We start from the raw sequence: 17292 nt of genomic DNA on the forward strand, positions 1-17292 counted from the left end.
ATATACACAAATTATTTATGGATAAATAGTAGTTACATTTGACAAATGATAAAATTAAAGAGATTTTCAGCATTTACTTATTGGAAACTAATCCCCTCCACAAATTCACACTGGCGCGAAATCGCAAGTGATGGACGTGTTTATTGTAGTGGTCAACGTGTTTTTATCAGCATTTAATTGTTTTATCCATATCAAGTGGCTGTCTTGTCCTGTAATATGAGAAGATTAAAAGTTCTGCATTAAAAGGAGAGTTTGTAAGAGCCTCAGAGCTTGTGTGTTCCATACATTTTCAGTTGCACATCATTCGTACGCGTTCAAGAGTAGCCATCCTTGGTAGAAAATATTTAATATGCAGTTACTAGTGTAAGTTTTAGTGTTAGAATGATACATGCCTCTCTTTTGTAATTCTTTTTCGTAAGAAGAATTTCGTTGGTCTTAACTGAGATCCGGTTGCGCGCGCAGGTCACTTTAGGTTGCACGCTAGTTGAAGCAAGGAGTCTTGGTGCAATACTCCTTGGTTGAAGGGCGAATTTGTCTAGTGGCGCTGATCTTTTTCACCGAAACGTGGTTTTGGGTGATTTTTATTGTGCACGTGGTGCATGCTATATCGTTATAGACAGTGGTCTTGCCGTTTGCAACGGTATTTGGCGCAATTTCAGTCAGGTTTCGTCGTCTGCTTCTGAACACGTGGTGTCATGGCGGACGAAACTACATGTAGTACCATTACTAAAAATGGACCTGAACACGTGAGTGATGGCAGGAAGGGTAAAGGGAAGTCGGCTTCCAAAAACCCTAAGTCTGTGGAGAAATCCTCGTCAGAGGATAATATTATGTCATTACTTGTATCTTTAAAAGCCTCTGTGGACGCTCAGGACGGCAGGTTAGAGAACATCGTCAGCCGTATTGATAACATGGAGGCGCAATATTCTCAGTATGACGACGAAGTTTACGTCGATAATGAATGTGTTGAGCCGGAGGAGGCAGGCACAACGGGTGAAAAAAGGAAGTTGGACTCGTATCTTCCCGACACGGAAGACAACCTGTTTAAGCACATGGCCAAGAAGTTTAACATGTCGGAGGAAATGGCCGACAACGTGGATGATGTGCTGGCCAAAACTGTGAACGATCTTTTTATGAATGGCCTGGACGAACAACATTTAAACGAGTTGATTAAACAGAACCACAGGCCAGGTAACTGTGATTACCTGCAAGTCGTGAAAACCAACCAGTTGATATGGGACCAGGTCCCAGGTTGGACCAAAGCAAACGATAGGAAAATGCAAAACATAGCACATACTTTGGTTAAAGGTGCAAACATTTTAGTTAAAACTGTAAACCAGATGGCCTTATACGAAAGGAATCCAGAAAAGGACACGAGTGATCATATTGGCAGCATGATCGAAAACTGCAACGATGTCCTAGCACTCATGGGACATATGAACAGGCAGATAAATATGACAAGGAAAGATTTTTTGAAACCGCAATTGAGCGGAGAATATGCTCACCTCTGCAGTCATGAGCTGACTTACAGCCAAAAATTTTTATTTGGAGACGATCTTCCCAAAATGGCAAGGGATATAGAGGATTGCTCAAAAATCAAACATAAATTGTTTGACAGATCTCTCAGAGGACGTAGAGGACGTGGTGTCAGAGGCCGTGGATCTGTGTACAGAGGTGTTAATCGACCTACTGGAGGGGGAAGACCCAGAGTGTGGCAGGATGATCCTGGAGCAGGGCCTTCTTTTGCAAAAAACTATGTACGCAGGGGACAGAGGAATCTGCCCAAGCAATAAATGAGGTAAATAATTGTTTTGAAGCAGGTAGATTGGCTGACTTTATTGATCAATGGAAACTGATTACAAGTGACCTATTTATTCTTGACATTGTAAAGCATTGTCATATTAATCTAGATTTCAACCGTGGGATTCCCGCCATTGTGAAATCAAATTGCAAGTTTAATAGGTTAGAAATGTCCATTATTGACATAGAAATTAAAAAATTATTGGACATGAAAGTGATTATTCCTGTGAATAGTGAAGCAGGCCAAATTTTATCACCGATTTTTTTGAGACAAAAAGAAAATGGTGAATACAGATTAATTCTGAATCTAAAGGAATTAAATCGGTTCATTCCATATCAGCATTTTAAGATGGAAACCTTTGAGAAAACCCTACCATTGATAACCAAAAATGTAAAAATGGGGTCTGTCGATATCCGTCATGCTTATTATTCAATTAAACTTGCAGATGAACAGCAAAAATTTTTTAGATTCCAGTGGAGGGATAAAATCTACCAATATACCTGCTTACCCAATGGGGTCAGTGAAGGCCCGCGATTGTTTACAAAACTTCTTAAACCAGTTTTTGGGAAACTGAGAAGTTTAGGTTATGTTAGTTCAGGGTACATTGATGACAGTTTAATAATTGGCAGTGATGATTTAGAATGTACGGAGAACTTAAATGCAACAGTTACACTTCTGTCCAAATTGGGTTTCATCATAAATGAAGACAAATCAGTTTTGAGACCAACAAGCAAGTTAAAATTTTTGGGAAATGTTATTGATTCTGACAAAATGATAGTAACACTGCCACTTGACAGGCAGGAGAAAATAATTTCTGCATGCGAAGAGTTGTATAATGTTTCAAAGGCACCTATTAGACAAGTGGCGAGAGTCATTGGGTTGTTAGTAGCAAGTTTTTCAGCTGTGGATTATGGCAAACTGTACTATAGGAAGTTAGAAAGAGCAAAGATTAAGGCTTTACAAGAATCGAAGGGTAACTATGATGCACCCATGATAATATCAAACAGTATGAGGTCAGATTTAATTTGGTGGATTGTCAACTTGAAATCCCAGCATAGGGTTATTGCTAGACCAAACCCCTCAGAGACTTTACATACAGACGCATCCACTTTAGGTTGGGGTGCAAGTTATAAAAACAATAATTTTGGAGGTAGATGGACGGATGTAGAGGGTAAATTGCCTATTAATGTATTAGAATTAATGGCCATTTTGAATGCACTCAAGTCCCTCAAACGTGATCTTAAGTCAAAGCATATTAAGGTGATGTCAGATAACACTACGGCAGTGTCATACATTAACAACATGGGAGGCACAGTTTCTGAAAACTGTAATAAAGTAGCATGTGACATATGGATTTGGTGTATATCACATGATGTCTGGTTAACATGTACACATATAGCTGGCAAAAATAATGAGGCAGCAGATAAGGCTTCCAGAGAATTCAAGGATGATCTTGAATGGAAATTAGACAGCAAGATTTTTCATAAGATATGTAATTTTTGGGGAATCCCAGATATAGACTGCTTTGCATCTAGAATAAATGCTCAAGTAGAAACATATTGTTCATGGAAGCCTGATCCAAACTGCTCTTTTGTTGATGCTTTTACCATTGACTGGGAAACTTTTAACTCAGTTTATTTGTTTCCACCTTTTAGCTTACTGGGAAACTGTGTGCAGAAAGTCAGACAGGACAGAGCCAAGGGAATCATTGTAGCACCAATGTGGCCCACACAATCATGGTTTCCGAGACTGATGGAATTGTTGGTGGAGAAACCAGTCATAATACAGAAAAAGAAGAATCTTTTAAGACTTCCTCACCTGCAGTTGAAACACCCTTTGGAAGGGAAATTAAGACTGATTGCTTGCAAAGTGTCAGGAATAGTTTCAGAGAACGAGGATTTTCAGAGGACTCTACCAAAATACTTATGTTGTCTTGGAAAACAGGGACACAAAAACAATATAACACACACATTAACAGGTGGTTTCAGTACTGTAGTAAAAGGACGATTACTCCACTTTCGCCAACTTTGGAAGCAGTAATCGAGTTTTTAACTGAACAATTTAATAAAGGTTTGGGTTATGAGAGTTTGAACACTGCACGTGGAGCTCTCTCAGCTTTAGGAATAAACTTTGATGGATTCAGAATTGGAAATCACCCATTAATTATCAGATACATGAAGGGTGTGTTTGCAGCCAGACCATCACAACCCAGATACACAGAGGTGTGGGATGTTGAAAGAGTATTGACATATTTGAGGAAACTTTCTCCTGTTAAGCATATAACTCTCAAAGATTTGACATTAAAGCTAGTGATGCTCATGGCTCTGACTCAAGCTGCACGTACACAAACTTTGCAGTTGTTAAGTTTTCAAGGTTATAAAAAATTGAGAACTGAGTTTTTGTTCAAGTTAGATGGTTCTTTAAAACAAAACAGGCCAGGTTATAATGTTGTTTCAGTATCTTTTAAGGCCTACCCTCCAGACAGGAGGCTTTGTGTGTATACTGTATTGAAGGAATATTTGTTTCGCACGAAAGTCATGAGAAATGACAAGAACTGTGCACGTTTGTTAATAAGTTACATGAAACCACATCATAATGTCGCAAGAGACACAGTAGCAAGATGGATAAAAACTGTTATGAGTAGAGCTGGTATAGACACTTATACATTTAGCTCTCACAGTGTTAGAGCTGCAGCTACCTCTAAGGCAAAAGCCTCTGCAGTACCTATATCAGTCATTATTGACAAAGCTGGTTGGTCTAAGAAAAGTACTTTTGCGAAGTTCTATGACAAGCGCATTGTAAGTAATCAAGACAGATTCCAGGATGGAGTTCTGGGTAAATAAAGAATCTTTTGAAATGAATGAAATGTTTGTCACATCAAGCTTTAAAGTCTCAGTTAAGACCAACGAAATTCTTCTTACGAAAAAGAATTTAAAAAATTAAACGAGACTTACCTTGGTTAAGTCGAAGTTTGATTTCAATTCTTTGAGTAAAGAATTGAGGGAGGGCTTAACTGCCACCCTCCCACCCAACTTTGGGTTACAGCTCATTGCTTGTATTATAGAGGAAGAGAGCTGTGGGGAATTAATGTAATTAATTCCATGTGGTTAATGTGACAAACACTTTGAAAAGTGCCCTGCGCGCGCAACCGGATCTCAGTTAAGCCCTCCCTCAATTCTTTACTCAAAGAATTGAAATCAAACTTCGACTTAACCAAGGTAAGTCTCGTTTAATTTTTTAAATTATACGTAAATGTTTGCCCAACAGTTTAAAGAAATACCTCTTGTCGTTTAACTCTGATTTACAACAGCAAGGTCCAAGGCGGTTGCGAAAATTTGTAAACTTTTATAGGGTGGTATATTAATTGACTTTTTTATCAATTTTTTTTTTAGTTTCCGCATTGCATCTGCTTTTAAAAATGATTTTTGGGAGAGTGTTAGGAGAGGCAGTTCAGAGGTTGGTTAATTGGAGCAAGAATTTCTATGGAATTCTATCTTGTACCTCCTCGGTCAGAGAAGAGAATCATTTACCTCAAGAAATTTTTCTTCAGACCAGTAGATTTTAGGAAACTGGTGGTCTGAATGGCCGGGGCCGTAGCGATAGTCCGAAGGTTCAATAGTCCGAAGGATCATTGGTCCGAAAGTTCACTATAGAACCTTCGGACCAATGAACCCTTGATTAAAAAATCGATGAAAATGTTACCACTTTTCGGACCAATGAACCTTCGGACCAATGAACCTTCGGACTATCGAGACGCCCCCGAATGGCCAGTAAGCAGAAAAGTTTATGGCACAGACTGAATAAATAATTTAAGGCTTCATGTTATTACTTCTGCACACCATTACATTGATGAACCTTCCTTTTGGGTTAATGTAGGGTAATTGGGTTAAAATCTACAGTAGGATGAGGCTTACCTGTGCAAATCTGAGAACCAATTCTGTATCACAGGGGATACTGATACATGACCCCCAACTGCAATATGGCAGGGGAGGGGGGGGGGGCGGCTCCCTTATTTTCTCTGATCAGTGTGTCGTACAGTACCCCTGCTTCTCCCTTCAAAAGCACAGTATGAGCAAAACCAAGCAAATTTTTTTGCTCCACATGCTAAACATCTTGTACATGTTAAAATTTCTTCATCTACTAATAAATTCTGGATGTAAGTTATTAATTGATATTCAAATTTTTTTTCTTAAAAAGATACTGGTAGACAACTTGAAAGGATGGCAACAAAACTAAATTATAAACAGCATTGCACATCCATTATTTTCTACAATTCTTATCACAACATAAATTATTTTACTTTTTAGAAGAAACAATGTAGTTTAAAACAGTATTTATCCATTCGTTCCCTTTCAAACTAAACAATTTTTGATCCACATTTATTTCATGTATAATGTTACTTTGTTTTTAAAAATTAAATTATAGTTGGAACAAGGCAGCAAAGCTGTCAAATGTACAGACAAAAAGCAGGAAATAACTGCACAAAATAGGCTACTGTCAATTCTGATGCAAAAGTACATTATGTTAAACTGCAAATTCAACATCAAATTTTAATTATGCTCAACAGGTAATACCAATGTAAGTAAAACGTGTAACAAGCATAAGGCTTCAGGCCCATGGGAGTTCAAGTTCACACTTTGAAAATGTATAACTTCCAGAAAAAGAAGCCAATTAGACTACTTTTCCAACCCAGGCTGCATTTTAGTCCTGCATTTCTTTTTTGAACATTTGGCAATCATAAGTAACATGGTTTTCCCATAATGGTCATCATGGCAGCAGCACCCATAATTGTTTTCTTCTATTCTGATGCAATATTACATATTGGTTAACAGCATAATGACCGTCAATTTTTAATAATAAAATATACGTATCATGGATTTTCAGAAAATGTGACTAGCATGGGTCTTCAAGCATGTAGAACTTCAAAGTCACACCTTGAAAATGCCAATGTGTGAAATATGCTGAAAAGTGAAAAAAAAGCATAACTTCTACAATAATGGCCCGATCATGCTGGTTTTCGAACTTGACCTGCGTTTTATGAATATTCATCAGCTCTGTAAATATAAAGCCCAAAAGTAAAACTGCCTTCCACTTATTGTGTTTACAATGAAAGTGCAAGGTGCCGGTGACGGCGGTGATGGCGAAGACAGACGCAGGTGATGGCAATATGTACAGACACATTTTTGACACATCTGTACATATTTACTGTACTGTTTGAGAACAGTAAGTGACATGGTTTTTCTTAAATGGTCATCATGGGAGCAGTGCCCAATGTAGGTTTTTTTCAAATTTTGATGCAATATTACATAATGTTTAACAGCATAATGACCATCAAATTTTAATAATAAAATATTAGTATCATGGATATTCAGAAAATGTGACTAGCAAAGGTCTTCAGGCCCATGGAACTTCAAAGTCACAACTTGAAAATGCCAAAACGTAAACAAGACAGCACTGTTCTGAAATGTTTTTTTTTTCCATTTTTAACAATTTTTAACATAAAACAAAATTAACAGCTTACTGCCATTTTTATATGATCAACTAATAAAATTGATGAGATGGGAAAAATATCAATAGAGCAGTGTTAAATGTCCAATTTCTTCCATTCTGAGATTCTGAACATAGTGAATGATTGAATCTGACAAACTGCAATGATATGAGTTTATTTCCACTTTTGAAACTTTATTACACAATACACGATAACAAATTAACCATCATTTTTACAAAATCAACTAACAATGTTATAAAGATGCAGGAAATGTCAAACAAACACTTTTAATATCTTATTAATTAAATAATGAAACTGTTAACATGCCTAAGAATTGAATCTGAGGAAATGTGTAAAAACAACATAACTTCTAAAATAATGGCCCGATTATGCTGATTTTTTAACTCAACCTGCATTTTAGCAGGAATGACCACTCCTGTGAGTTTAATGACAATTGGCCTATCTGTTTTTCGTATATTGTGTTTACAGTGTTGCATATGTGCTGAAAAGTGAAAAAAAAAGCATAACTACTAAAATAGTAACCTGATCATGCTGACTTTCGAACTTGACCTGCGTTTTAGTAAGATAGATTACTCCTGTGAGTTTCATGACAACAGGCCTATCGCTTTTCCTTGGAATGTGTTTACAGTGTTGCATATATGCTGAAAAGTGAAAAAAAAGCATAACTTCTACAATAATGGCCCGATCATGCTGATTTTCGAACTTGACCTGCGTTTTATGAATATTCATCAGCTCTGTAAATATAAAGCCTAAAAGTAAAACTGCCTTCCACTTATCGTGTTTACAATGAAAGTGCAAGGTGCCGGTGACGGCGGTGATGGCGAAGACAGACGCAGGTGATGGCAATATGTACAGACACATTTTTGACACATCTGTACATATTTACTGTACTGTTTGAGAACAGTAAGTGACATGGTTTTTCTTAAATGGTCATCATGGGAGCAGTGCCCAAAGTAGGTTTTTTTCAAATTTTGATGCAATATTACATAATGTTTAACAGCATAATGACCATCAATTTTTAATAATAAAATATTAGTATCATGGATATTCAGAAAATGTGACTAGCAAAGGTCTTCAGGCCCATGGAACTTCAAAGTCACAACTTGAAAATGCCAAAACGTAAACAAGACAGCACTGTTCTGAAATGTTTTTTTTTTCCATTTTTAACAATTTTTAACATAAAACAAAATTAACAGCTTACTGCCATTTTTATATGATCAACTAATAAAATTGATGAGATGGGAAAAATATCAATAGAGCAGTGTTAAATGTCCAATTTCTTCCATTCTGAGATTCTGAACATAGTGAATGATTGAATCTGACAAACTGCAATGATATGAGTTTATTTCCACTTTTGAAACTTTATTACACAATACACGATAACAAATTAACCATCATTTTTACAAAATCAACTAACAATGTTATAAAGATGCAGGAAATGTCAAACAAACACTTTTAATATCTTATTAATTAAATAATGAAACTGTTAACATGCCTAAGAATTGAATCTGAGGAAATGTGTAAAAACAACATAACTTCTAAAATAATGGCCCGATTATGCTGATTTTTTAACTCAACCTGCATTTTAGCAGGAATGACCACTCCTGTGAGTTTAATGACAATTGGCCTATCTGTTTTTCGTATATTGTGTTTACAGTGTTGCATATATGCTGAAAAGTGAAAAAAAAAGCATAACTACTAAAATAGTAATCTGATCATGCTGACTTTCGAACTTGACCTGCGTTTTAGTAAGATAGATTACTCCTGTGAGTTTCATGACAACAGGCCTATCGCTTTTCCTTGGAATGTGTTTACAGTGTTGCATATATGCTGAAAAGTGAAAAAAAAGCATAACTTCTACAATAATGGCCCGATCATGCTGATTTTCGAACTTGACCTGCGTTTTATGAATATTTATCAGCTCTGTAAATATAAAGCCAAAAAGTAAAACTGCCTTCCACTTATCGTGTTTACAATGAAAGTGCACGGCGCCGGCGCCGGCGATGACGGCGACGACAGACGCAGGTGATGGCATTATGTACAGACACATCTATATATATATTTACTGTACTGTTTGAGAACAGTAAGTGACATGGTTTTTCTTAAATGGTCATCATGGGAGCAGTGCCCAAAATAGGTTTTTTTTCAAATTTTGATGCAATATTACATAATGTTTAACAGCATAATGACCATCAATTTTTAATAATAAAATATTAGTATCATGGATATTCAGAAAATGTGACTAGCAAAGGTCTTCAGGCCCATGGAACTTCAAAGTCACAACTTGAAAATGCCAAAATGTAAATAAGACAGCACTGTTCTGAAATGTTTTTTTTCCCCATTTTTAACAATTTTTAACATAAAACAAAATTAACAGTTTACTGCCATTTTTATATGATCAACTTAGAAAATTGATGAGATGGGAAAAATATCAATAAAGCAGTGTTAAATGTCCAATTTCTTCCATTCTGAGATTCTGAACATAGTGAATGATTGAATCTGACAAACTGCAATGATATGAGTTTATTTCCATTTTTGAAACTTTATTACACAATACACACTAACAAGTTTGCCATCATTTTTACAAAATGTTGTAAAGATGCAGGAAATGTCAAACAAAAACTTTTACGTATCTTATTAGTTTAATAATGAGACTGTTAACATGCCTAAGAATTGAATCTGAGGAAATGTGAAAAATATGCTGAAAAGTGAAAAAACAGCATAACTTCTACAATAATGGCCCGATCATGCTGATTTTCGAACTTGACCTGCGTTTTATGAATATTCACCAGCTCTGTAAATATAAAGCCAAAAAGTAAAACTGCCCTCCACTTATCGTGTTTACAAGGAAAGTGCACGGCGACGGCATCGGCATCGGCATCAGCGACGACAGACGCAGGTGATGGCAATATGTACAGACACATCTGTGTCTGTACATAAAAATTGGCATTAAGTTTCACATTTATGAGTCAGTGTATTTTATGTACTGGTATACTCTCTTAATTGGATGGGAAAAATGATATAATTTTTATTATCATTATCACTATTATCATAAGATATATGTAGCTAGAAAAAAATCTTGCAATTGTGTTAAACTCAGATTAATTATTGCAACAAAAAAGCAGCAGTTCAATACCAACAGTGAACTTACACTATTTTTACTTGCATTTATAAATTCCAAGCACATTACAAAACCCAGAAAAAGGTAGCATTAAAAAACTTTTTGCCTAAAGATTCATTTGTCTGAAAATGAAAAGTTTACTAAGCTTTGGAAAAAAGTTTATTGAGAATCACCCTTGAGATGCATCATAAAAATAACATTATAAATCCAAAAGATGCACACAAACACACATATGGATTAACAATTTGAACACCATTAGTACAACTTTCAGATCAAACAGTTTTGTTGAAAGAGAGGATTAATTGGATAAGAAATATTCTGTTATGGAGAAAAAGGTATCCTGGATGTAACAATGAAAATATATAAGTTCCACTTATTAACCTAGCTGTGATTTCCTTCTGTGTAATAAATATACATCTCTAAAGAGTAACAATTAATGTACTTGTTTAGATTTTCAAATCAAAACACTATTTTTCCAATGCTCAATACACACATATATATTTATATATAATCAATATAATAATAATATTGTCCTGCTTTGTTTTTATAATTGTTTTAAAGATAATTTCAATTCTCGTGAGATTACCTGATATATATATTTATATTTACAGAACCTTCACTGAAGATGTTGTATGTCAACTTTCTCCAAATCTTTTTTTACAAATTCACTACCTGCAAATTAGTGAACAAGCATTTTTGTCTCTGATATACAGAAGGTGTATATTTCAAAGGAATACTCAAATCTCAAATAATAAAAAAAATTATTAGTGGTTAATATTCTGCAAGATTCTATATTAAATTATCAAGATAAATATGAACCTTTTCCCTTTTCCAAAACACTGAAGCTTAAAAATAATATCTTAGATGATAATGCACATATCCCTTTTTATTTATTTATTATATTTTTTTGCAGATTAATTAATTTCATTAGATATGTTAAACGGTAAATCAAACCCTGGGTTCCCTTATGAATCAATATTATTTGAACAATTCCAAAAAAAAAAAAAACATAAAAAACTCAGACATGGAAACTATCGTCATGCTCCCTTGACATCAGACACACAATCCCTCAGCGTTTGGAGTAACATTTCACGTTGAACCTGCCCTGACACAAATCTCATTAATTCTCCAATCAGTTCACTTCCTACAAGCTCTTGAACTTTAGCAACAATCTTCTTCTTCTCCTCATCTGTCATGTTCTTCAAAACTTTAATCATAGAACTGTATTCATCGGACATCATGTAGCCAGCAACTGCTCCTAAAATGTGTGCAATGTGAGAGTTGAAAATGACTTTGCCTTTTTTACCCTATTGTTTCTTTTGTTGCTGTTCTCACAGGTGTGTGTGTGTGTTTTTATTATCTAAAAAAAAAAGAGTTTGTTTCAAAACAGTTTGTAATACATGTAATTGCCAAATTTGTAACAGCATAAATTTCAACAACTTTGCAATAAATCATACATTATGACAAAGCAAACTTGGTGTTCAAATTTACAAGTCCTGTAAAAAAAGACATGTTCTTACCTACACATGTCCCAACAAGGGCACCAGCTGGACCTCCAACTATACCCCCCACTGCAGCTCCACCTGCAGCTGTAGCCATCTGTTTGAATATACCTTGAAGTTTGAAATGAATATATAGAAGTATGGTTATTATAAATTATTGGTCTTAAAAGTTGATCAATGCCCCTGCACAAAATTTTCCCTGTATTAAATTTATTAAAGTCTAGGCATCCTAAATACTGATTGCAGTAAATACCTACTGGGTGAATCAACATGCATAATAAAGACTTGAATCAGGTTAACAGATGTATTCAATGAATAGATGCAAGTTATAGTTATTTGAATTGTATACAATGCTAGTTGAATTCTTAACTTCGGCATTGTTACTATTTTTTCTTTTATTACTTGCTACAAAGAAAAAATACCCTTTGCTGTTTTCTTCATATCTTCATTGGTTTCCAAAATCTGCATCAGCTGATTATAATATGGAATGAAAGCAGACCCAACACAGACACTTGCCATTCTACAATGAAACAGAAACCAAGATTATAGTCATGTATGTGTCATGCCAAAATCAGCACACCTGGTAAAATAGACACATCTGGTGATTAACAAGAATGAAAAAACAGCAATTTTTGAGTTGCATGTACACATGTATTACATGAAGTTTTATTTCAAAACATATTTAGATAATATAAACAGATTTAGAAATAACCAACAAAGGTGTGGCATGAAAATTATCTTAATGCTACACTTGTTTAACATGTTGTTGTGCACAAGCTGGTTCCATTGTATACTTACAGTTTATCTTTCAATTTTGTATTTTGAACTTTATACATGTACTAGTACTAGCTGGTATGTACAGTGTAGTACATGGGTAGCCCAGTAATTATTTTGTTGTGCCTATCGATTCTGATAATGATTTTGAACATAGTTTCATTTTATTTGGCAATCATCATTTGAATACATATCAAAGAAGTGACCTATTTTTGGCAACCTACAGTACATATCATAACAGGACACAATTAAGTACAGTACATGTACATGTACATGTACATCACGGAACCACTTTTCTTAATCCTTACAAAACTCTTGGGTTAGATGAGTTGTTTTAACACATTTCCTAACTTAATAAAAGCGGAACTTAACTATGGCTATACTGTTTCATATATTGAAATCAACGAAATTCATATAATTGTTGCACTTGAAAATGAAAGTACCTGTATATATTATATGATTACGCATTGCGCTTTTCTCATATTATTGGTAGAAATAAAATAACCATTTTAAAAATACCCACCTGGAATAGAAAGAGTTCCCGTTCTATGTTAACTCAAATATGTAGAGTTTCAGGGACTTTTTTTGCCTATCTTTGTTCAGGTATACACGACCCTTTGATGACAAAGCTGACGGGGTGACTGTTTTGTTTATTACATCGGTGGGAATTCCCCACAAGATAAGATTGGCAGTGGCATGGTACAACGCATGCTCCCCTTCTGGCACAGCTGGGTGTGGGATACAGTCTGATTTACCTTATTCAGTCCACAAACATAACTTGTCTTACTTCTGCTTAGCACATTATAATTGTAAGCAGCTAAAAGAAATCGGAGATTTCTCAAGAGACATTCCCCCAAGACAAGCCCTGTCCAAGTGTGGCTAAGGCATTGTGGGTAATTTGCTATACTTCCGGTTGTGAAAGAACTCGCACGATGCGACTGGAAAAATGTTACTTTTGTTCGTCTACAGTATATCCTGGACATGGGATCCAGTTTGTACGGAATGATTGCAAGGTAAAATACTTACAAATTATATATCATCAAAAAATGTTAAAAGGCCTTTAGAAACACACAAACCACACCACACATTCCAACATCTACACTTCAGTCAGACCGTTTCACGTATGGGCTCATTCTTAATATAAATATCGTTCTATGGGCCATTCCGTGGTATTTGGTCTGCAGACCTCAAAATTTAAAAAAGGCTCCTACTTATAAAACTTATAATTTCTGAAACCAGACGCCATAAGACCCCAGCCTTTATTTAGTCTTTATTGTTTAAAATGATCACTATATTAAGAAAAATATATCAAAAATAAAAATGTCCTTCCGTAACACTATTTTATAAGTTTTCCAGATAAAAGTGTCAATAAAATAATAATTAATCATCAAAACCTAAAATTTCTTTTGGATTCTGGGGTCTTATGGTATCTGGTTTCAGAAATTTTAAGTTTTATAAGTAGGATTCTTTTTTTAAATTTTGAGGTCTGCAGACCAAATACCACAGAATGGCCCTCCTGTAAGATTGATCTAGGGATGGTAACCCAGGCAAAGAGTTTCTATGAGCCGAGTGGGTAAGATAGATAATTACTAGTACCCCTTTCTAACCAACAATTACTTTGCTCAGATTTTCAGATTTTGCAGATCCAAATGTCATAAGGCTTTTAAAAAGAAGAGAAATCCTAGGAAGACTCGATGGACCAAAGCATTTCGTAAAGCAGCTGGAAAAGACCTTGCAGTGGATCCATCATTTGAATTTGAAAAAAGAAGACACGTCCCAATTAAATATGACAGGGAATTGTGGACAAACACAGGTTTGTTGTAACCTTTATGTAGGATTTGATTTTGGATTGGGAAAGTCGCAATTGGTACAGCGTGAATAATTTTTCTGTTTTAAAAATCATTTTATATAGGGTTGCTTGCTCATGTAAAGTAATTTATATTTCATCTAGAAGATACACATGTTAAAGGATTGTTAAGGGTATGCTACTGTTTGATGTATTATAGTGAATTGATTACTTGGTATTTGGGACAACAGAAATAAAAAATGAAAAATAAAAATGAAATGTTCAGTTAATGTAACCTTTTTTTTTCATTCCAACATTATCTGAATTACAAAAAATAACTGGTTATTGTGTTTATGTAAGTTTGATATAACCCCCAACTTTTGGCTGATATTAGCTGATATAACTCCATCAGACTTAACTCCATCAAGTAAAGTTTTAAATTCAGAAATACCCATCAGATAACATTCTAAGACTACTTACCCTTTACTTGGCTTAAACCCTAGTGAGCAGTTTGCTTTTTTTTTTTTTTTTTTTTTTTTTGCCTGAAATTGTTATAATTGGGCAGGTGCAGGGGTATTAATTGTGAAATTTTAACGAGACCGAACACGCCTTGGTACTGAAGCACTGGCTCTCTATAGTTTAAATAGATAATTAAAGGACAACTAAAAATCAGTGGCTTCAGCTCTTGTATTGCTATGAGTTTTTAGGTTAACTTATAAGATTTTAAAAAGTCAGTAACATGTAAACCTTTAACACTGGACATTTTTCATGTTAAACAGCACTCATGCTTGAGTTTTCATTCGCCTTGTAACAGGTGTAACAGATACTTTAAAGAAAAAATAAACATAAAATGAAGTATATGACATAGTTTACAGGGGAAGTAACTTAATTTTCAAGGAAAAAATGACGAAATAATTTGCTATAAATCTTTTGATTTCAGTCAAAGCAATGAAAAGAATAGAAGAAATTAAGACTAAACGACAGAATCAGTTTATACTAAACAGGTAAGCACTACACCTTTATGAACATTCTTATTTGTTATGCATAATTGTCACCAAAGTTGTCAATACTGTTTACAACATTGTTTGTTTGCAAGATTTTGAGGCATAGATTTATACACCTATACCTGTCACATTTCAGATTAAAGAAAGGAAAAGAATTAAGAAAAGCAGAGGATGTGAAGGAAGTGGAGAAGAATATTCACCTTATCAAATCTCCAGCTATTGGCAGTAAGTTGAACGTTCTGAAGTTTGATATTTTGGTGGTATCTACGGGGGCGTCTCGATAGTCCGAAGGTTCATTGGTCCGAAGGTTCATTGGTCCGAAAAGTGGTAACATTTTTATCGATTTTCTAATCAAGGGTTCATTGGTCCGAAGGTTCTATAGTGAACATTCGGACCAATGAACCTTCGGACTATTGAACCTTCGGACTATCGCTACGGCCCCGTATCTACTTGTAGAAGATTTAGTTTTAATTTCTAACATATTTTATATTCTTCAATAAAGATTTTGATATGTAAAAAAATTGTTCCTCAAACAAATATTAGCTTTTTTTTGTAATATGTGGTATGTCCACCTGAGGGTTTTTTTTCTTCTTTCAGAAAAAGTACCAAGATTAGAGCAAAAGCTGGTTATCGAAGAATCAGATGAAGAAATGGAAAATGCATAGGAATAAGATTTGAGACAGAGACTCATCTGTTTCAGTGAATTGCTTCAGAAGCCGTTGGCATGAGTTACTGTGTTTATACCCCATAAACATAGACTCATATTTTAAAATGAAGACACAGTATACAGCAGAATGATGTTCATACCATGTAATGTTTTATTTGACTAGATATAGGAGTAGGTGCTATTATTATTGCATCATTGCCATTAAAGTATGGCATACAAGTGACATGAACTGGTGCAAGAAAGTACATGATGTTAAGTAAGAATAACTAAAGTAACATTTGAAATTAAAAAGTTTAATAAGAACTACTTGTTTCATTGAAATCGCCCTTTTTTTATTTTGTTCTACATTATGAACATGTCTGAATACAGGACCTATTCTCAAAAATTTGTTTAGTCAAGTGCCTGAAACTGAATATCCAAGTAAAAACATGCATTGGCAACGGGACATCTTGGCATTTTTTTTCCAAAAAAAAGTATAGTGAACTCATTCAAAGTAAACCTGCAAGTGTAGATACATATATATTGAAAGAAGCATGAGTACATGGCTTGAATTAACCAATTGTTTGCCAGTGCATAGCCCAACAAGATTAACTGGAGCTGGAAATGTTATGCTGCATAAACAGTTACCTTCTTTGATGATTTTCTTCTATGTTAGAAGATACTGATAAAAATGCTACAGATTATCTTTGTCAAAGATATCGAAAAAACGCATCTATAATAACAGCAACATCGATACTTTTCATGCTAAGATATAGTTTCATGAACTCTAGCTAATATCAACAGATTGGCCAGGGAGAACAGCTTTGACCAAGTGGCATAACCACAAAATACTTTAGCATAAAATGGGTAAGGTGTAAGGAAAAACACGCAAATGCATTTTCCTAAACTTAAAGGTTAGTTTTCTAAAGGAAAGTAATCAGCAGTGATATATATATATATATATATATATATATATCGTTTGCTTACATTCTTGCTTTTCTCTTGATTATTGATTTTTTACAATACTGCGTGTGCACGCTACAAATAACTAGAGGATCAGAGAGGCGATACCGCCTCCGAATATTGTACCACCAGCTGGAGCAAGCGCATTCGTATAGACCCCCACATATACAAAATAAGGAACACAGC

The 17292-nt window shown here is 34.8% G+C and overlaps 3 protein-coding genes across 3 annotated transcripts; 2 read left to right on the top strand and 1 right to left on the bottom strand.

Moving 5' to 3' along the window:
• Positions 1-411: 411 nt before the first annotated feature.
• Positions 412-4592, top strand: LOC147764381 (uncharacterized). The gene is made up of 2 exons (XM_087012290.1): positions 412-1798; positions 3457-4592. Exon 1 carries the CDS (start codon positions 696-698, stop codon positions 1791-1793), a length of 1098 nt encoding a protein of 365 aa, XP_086868416.1. The 5' UTR covers positions 412-695; the 3' UTR covers positions 1794-1798; positions 3457-4592.
• A 5984-nt stretch (positions 4593-10576) lies between these two features.
• On the bottom strand, positions 10577-13504 carry LOC106173023 (uncharacterized). The gene is made up of 4 exons (XM_013553998.2): positions 13231-13504; positions 12356-12453; positions 11952-12044; positions 10577-11689 (listed from the first exon to the last, which is right to left on the bottom strand). The coding sequence occupies exons 2-4, from the start codon at positions 12450-12452 to the stop codon at positions 11469-11471; spliced, it is 411 nt and encodes a 136-aa protein (XP_013409452.1). The 5' UTR covers position 12453; positions 13231-13504; the 3' UTR covers positions 10577-11468.
• Positions 13505-13555: 51 nt separating this feature from the next.
• LOC106173022 (putative ribosome biogenesis protein RLP24) lies at positions 13556-16467 on the top strand. Its single transcript, XM_013553997.2, has 5 exons — positions 13556-13720; positions 14334-14520; positions 15434-15497; positions 15634-15722; positions 16095-16467. Exons 1-5 carry the CDS (start codon positions 13640-13642, stop codon positions 16160-16162), a joined length of 489 nt encoding a protein of 162 aa, XP_013409451.2. The 5' UTR covers positions 13556-13639; the 3' UTR covers positions 16163-16467.
• Positions 16468-17292: the final 825 nt, after the last annotated feature.

This window comes from Lingula anatina, chromosome 1 (genome assembly GCF_051362555.1).
Source record: "Lingula anatina isolate TDL-2025a chromosome 1, LinAna3.0, whole genome shotgun sequence".
In the NCBI taxonomy this organism is placed as follows: Eukaryota; Metazoa; Brachiopoda; class Lingulata; order Lingulida; family Lingulidae; genus Lingula; species Lingula anatina.